Consider the following 6,000-nt stretch of genomic DNA (forward strand, 5'->3'; position numbering starts at 1 on the left):
TTTATGGAATTTGTTAATGAGAGAAAAATTTTTAAAAGCTGGATCATTTTCAAAAATAGTGCATTTTTGTTTTTAAGAGGTCCGAAAATTTAAAGCGTTATTTTTAATAAATTTTAACAGGATTTACAAAAATTCTCTTGATGAAATTTTTAATGAGACACGAAACGACCAGCGCAAGTGCAAATGTAAACGTCAAAACCGTAGGTGATTTGAGAACCTTCTTATGGGTGTGTGTGTGTGTGAAAAAATTTAGTGAAGTGTACGCATTAAATGTATGAAAACGAGCGCAAAGCACGAGAGCGTACCCGCGCGCCCTAGGCATGCTCAAAATTGGCGCGAAGCAATACGCGCTTTTTTTCATAAACAAAGTGATATAATGGTCTCAAAATGATCTTCCCCTATCTTTTTCATTCATAATTCAGTGATTCTCAGCCCATCGTAGTAAAAGAAAAATTTGCACAGGCCCATACCCAGTTAAGTGGAGTCATCTGGCGGTATATGTACTTATGTTAAAGGACTTAAATGATACTTTAGCAGGGAGGGTGACCCGTGTATAGGCATGTTTCACCGAGGTTTTAAAATAAGGCACAGACAAATTAGCTTTTAACTGCAGTGCTACGGGACTTAAATGGACGAACCTAACAATACAATAATAAACAATAATAAATAGATCCACCGAAATTCGGTGAACTTAGACCAAGTATTTTCGGTGTACCTAAACACGTCGTAAAATAAAAAATCCGTTCATCTGAAACTTCTGAATTTTAAGTGCAGCAAAAGTCAATGCAATTGGAATCAAAGAATGGTAACTTAGTTCAAATTCGAATTCTGATTTCCGAAGAAAAAAAAATGTTTAGAAACGGGATTCATTGCACAAATTCTACAATCGGAGCGCGATAAGCTATTTTCTCTCGCAGTGGTGTTGCTTACGCTCAACTAGTTAAGTAGTGACTCAGCCTTGATACAAAAGAAATACTACGATCATCACAAGCCATAAGCACAACTACTAAAATGTCCAAAATCGCGAAAATATGCATGAAAAAGGGACTTTACCTGAAACGTCTGGTGATTAGTAAGGCTGTATACGACGACGAAGCCCTGGCCGTTCTTAATGTAGAGGTCACGCATGCTGGCGAACTGCTCCGTACCTGCGGTGTCGAGGATCTCGAGGACGCAGGGCGAGTTATCAACCTCGATCTCCTTCCTGTAGAAGTCCTCGATCGTCGGATCATACTTCTCCATGAAGCAACCCGACACAAACTGGACCGTCAATGCACTTTTGCCTACCCCGCCCGATCCCAACACCACAACCTTGAACTCTCTCATTTCTACACCGGGAGGTCCTTCGATGAGGACCACAACACTTGGGCGGCACTTTGAGTGAACGCTACGAGTCCACACACACGAGGCCACACGAGTCCGACCCCTCGAACAAAGGCATCGACGAGAAAAAACAAAATTTTACACCACACAAAGGGAATTCTCGCACCGATCCAGAGCCATGACAAAATTTCTTCACTTCCTGTGTGTGTGACTCCTCAACCACCCTGCCAACGACAGTCAACTTGCTGATCAGTACCAAGAATCAAGCCTTAAGATTGGTCAAAGCTAACCAAAGCGAAAACCTACTCACCTACCGATCACTACTGACCATGCATGCAACAGAGTGCTACCCAAGGTCCATAGTTACAACATAATCCAACCCAACCCACGATCCAATAAATACATTGTCTAGTCACGCGCAAGTAAGAAAGCTGAGCCAGCCCCATGCATCGCCCCCACTTTTCTGTTTTCTTACGATCCGGAGGGGAATTGTCGGTTAAACTAATCCAACAGATGGCGCCACAAAAAGTAGGTCTGTCTTTTTCATTGAATTGCATCAAGAAAAAGCAAAAATAATTCAAAACTTGATGCTGTTTGCAAATAAACAAAAAAGAATATATGAAAAAATAAGAGTAACTATTACCAATTATTTCAAAAAAGAAAAAGTCATGAAAATATGTAGTTTAATATGAATAAAATTTAATTTTGATATACATTTCGAAAGCAGTTCGAACTTTATATTTTTGTGATTTATTTTGCACATATTATTGATTTATTATTTGTTAAAGTTAAACAAAATTATTTTTTGTTAAAATTATTAATGTAGCTAATGAAAAAATTATTAATATTAAAGACCTCAATGACAAAAATATTTAAAACATATACATGATCAGAAGAATTAATAAAAAATATATGGCGTATATTGTATATTGAGGGAATAATTTGGTAAGAAGTTAATGAAAAGACTAACAGATGAGGAAGTGAATTCAATATTATTTAATATAATTTATACATTTATTTAAATTGAACCGAATATCATATATACATTTATACAGTGCAATCATTTATTTGTTGCTTAATCTTGAGAGCTTTTTTCTCGCTGCATCGGTAAAATTTTTTAGTGCTAAAAGTGCTTCACATTAATGTAAGAATTACATTTAATAACAAAAATAATTTTTAAGTTTATAATAAATATTGTTATAAACAATTATTGTGGCAAAATATAATAATTTGAAATTTTTCAAAATATTATTTCCTTCAATTGCCAGGAAGACTTCAGGTATTCCCTGAAACAATAAATATTTAATAATATTTGATAAAATATAACAATTTAAATTTTTGTAAATACATAAGATAAAGAAATTCAAAATTTTTGTCCTTTCGCATAGAAATTTTTTTTACACTGGAAATATTTTAAGCTGTTGGGCGAATAACAGCTAGTCACAAAAATAAGTGAGAAGTTAACAATAACCAATGTTATGAATAATTCTCGTGACAAAATATTCAAATGTAAGGGTTTATCAAAATTTTTATTTTCTTTAATCGCTATAATGGCTACGGATATTCCTAAAAAAATGCATCTTTGATTATATTTAGTGAAATATAACAACTTATATGTTTATTATTTTAAAATTTAATTTAAAAATTTAATAAAAATTAAATTTTAAAATAATTACTTGTACCATTAACACCTAGCTAAAAATTAGAGTTATGTTCTTGAATTAAAAGTTCTTATTCTGATCCCTCTAATAGCTTAATTGGAAAAGCACCTGACCGGAAATCAGAAGTTTTGTGATTCGATTCCCAATGGAGTGAAGATGGAGTAGGATCTTTTTTTCAAGAAATAATTTTAATTTATATGTTTATAAACAATTTACATAAAAAATGTCCCAATGTTGGCAGTGTCACTCGGAAAAAGTCGGGTTTTCAATCATAATAGATTGGAAATGAATCATAACACTGCATGCTAAGATTCACTCAATACAAAATCTTTTGACAATAAACCACCGACTTGGCCATCGAAGAAAATTTAAATTTGATAAAACCTGAAGTTTAAATATTTTGTCACAAGAATTGTTAATAACAGTGGTTATTGTTAACTCTTCTAATATTTTTGTGACTAGCAGTCATTCGTCCAATAGCTTAAAACATTTCCAGTGCAAAGAAAAATGTTCTACGCGAAAGGCAAACATTTTAAATTTGTTTATCTAATTTGTTTACAAAAATTTTAATTGTTATATTTTATCAAATATTATTAATTATTTATTATTTTAAGGAATACCTGAAGTCGTTCTTATAAACGTTCGTTATTATAAACTTTTAAATTATTTTTGTTATTAAATGTCATTCCTACATTAAAGGGATGCACTTTTAGCAAAATAATATAATAAGACTTTGTTCATACTTTGACTGAAAAAATTATTAATAAAAAAATATAGGAGACAAAATTTCGGAGAGTCAAGATCTATAGAATGATCTTTAATTTAAAACAGAAAAATTCAAAATCGCAAGAAAATTGAAGGCTTTGGACATTTTTTAATGGAAAAAGTACATTTCCTCCAACTGTGCGTCATGAGTACAGTACGTTTGTTTCTAGATTTTAATAGCTTATAGTTTTTTTATTAGAGAAATGAGGTTTGCAATAATATAATTAACTATTTAATTCAAAATCTCCTTTAAATTAAAATTTTTAAATAAAATTATTAGGGGCTGAATGCAGCGAGAAAAAAGCTTTCAGGATTAAGAAAAAAATAAATCATTGAACTGTATACATGTATATATGATGTTTGGTTCAATTTAAATAAATATATACATTATATTAAATCCATTTTTTCATTTATCATTCGTGTCATTGACTTTTTTCCAAATGATTCCCTCAAAAATTTTAATTTCAATTACCACTACTTTTTAAAAATATTTCCTTCAAAACTTGAAATTTTTAAGATTTGAAAGAAACAAAGATTCTTTACTTTGCAACTTAAGTTGTAGTCTTACATATTCTAATTATGATTATATTTATATTAGATATAAATAATATATTTTTCATTAATTCTTCTGATCATGTGTATGTTTTAAATATTTTTTCATTGAGGTCTTTAATAGTATTAATTTTTTCATTAACTGCTTTCAAAATGTATCTCAAAATTAAATTTTATTCATATTAAACTTCATATTTTCATTTACTTTTTCTTTTTTGAAATAATTATTAATAGTTATTCTTATTTTTTCATATATTCTTTTTTGTTTATTTGCAAACAGCATCAAGTTTTTAATTATTTTTGCTTTTTCTTAAAGCAATTCAATGAAAAAGACAGACCTACTTTTTATGGTGCCATCTGTTGGCTTAGTTTGACCAACATTTCCCCTCTGGATCGTAAGAAAACTACTACTACATACAGATAAACGGTGGTGGCAGGGGGCTGAGCTGAGCCAATAGACCTTTTCATTTAAGAAAACGACATTGCGCAAGCGCGAAAAATATATAGGACTTCCATGCAGGGTTGTTCAGTTACGCGTAACTCGAGTATTTTCTACGTCTATTACGTTTTTGGCGTAATATACGTCGACAACAGTAGAAAACCGTCGAAATCAGTAGAAAACTCCTGTAAATTACGTTTTCAAGATGGCTGACTCGCAAAATCGGTGTCATCAGTAAACTGAAAATGGTTGGACACAGGTGCATCATACCGAATTGTGATTGCGGGTACGATGTCCATAATAAAGAAAAGTGTTATCAGTTGAGGGCTCCATCTAAAGCAAAAAGATTGTTCGAAAGGGAAAAGGCGATTCCGAGGAAAGAGTACATTTTAAAGTCGGGAATTTTGGTATGTGAAGTGCATTTTTTACATGAGGATATATTTTGGAAACGTGAAGTGAAGGATCCTGCTGGCAATGTTATGGTATCGGTATGTACATTGTTTACCTTTTTATATTTAAAAAACATGAATGAAATGTACAGTGTGAAATAAATATTCACAGTCTATATTAAGGAGAAGAAATTTATCACCAAACAAAAGTGAAAAAATATTTAAATTATTAAAATTATTTGCACCAGAAGTTAATTTTTCCAAAAAAATCGACAAGAAAACCTGGCTTAATATGAATAAAAATAAATATTAATTTTTCATCAATCTTTTTGTTAACAAAATACAATGTTTGGTACAAAAATTCAACTCGGACTAACATTTTTATCGATGTTATTTATGAACAAAAATAAAATCATTGCCAATAAATTAATTTTCCTACTTAAAACTATATTTGCAGGTAAATTATTCTCTCAGGTAATTACATTATTTTTAATAATTTAATTTTTATAATACTTTCACAATGTATGGAAAACTGTATGTATTTTAAGCTATTCTCTTTATCGCTATCACTGTTTCCTCAGATTTTTTTATAAAAATTATCATAGTAAGTCTATGAATCTATTGTAATAGATTTAACATTCATTTCAAAGTTTGAAAAAAAAAAACAACATAATTTTAGATATTTACATTATTCTTCCATTACAGTCAATGTTAAACTATGTAGAGGAAGAAGTGACGCCATCTGTTGGACATTTTTGGTACTACCGCTTGGAAGTTAGTAATTACGGATGCCATCCATGCAGGGGCGGACTGGGACATCAAACCGGCCCAGGAAATCGTGAGATATAGGCGGCCCTTTTTTCACTTGGCA

The 6,000-nt window shown here is 31.1% G+C and overlaps 1 protein-coding gene across 1 annotated transcript in view; it reads right to left on the reverse strand.

The window, feature by feature from the left end:
- Positions 1 to 1,664, reverse strand: part of LOC117167154 (ras-related protein Rap-2a) — a 76,393-nt gene extending 74,729 nt beyond the window's left edge. Inside the window, exon 1 of the mRNA XM_033351875.1 lies at positions 1,054 to 1,664. Coding sequence (XP_033207766.1) covers positions 1,054 to 1,326 — 273 coding nt within the window. The 5' untranslated portion in view covers positions 1,327 to 1,664. The remainder of the gene's footprint in view (positions 1 to 1,053) is intronic.
- Between the last annotated feature and the right edge of the window lie 4,336 nt (positions 1,665 to 6,000).

This window comes from Belonocnema kinseyi, chromosome 2 (assembly GCF_010883055.1).
Source record: "Belonocnema kinseyi isolate 2016_QV_RU_SX_M_011 chromosome 2, B_treatae_v1, whole genome shotgun sequence".
Lineage (NCBI taxonomy): Eukaryota > Metazoa > Arthropoda > Insecta > Hymenoptera > Cynipidae > Belonocnema > Belonocnema kinseyi.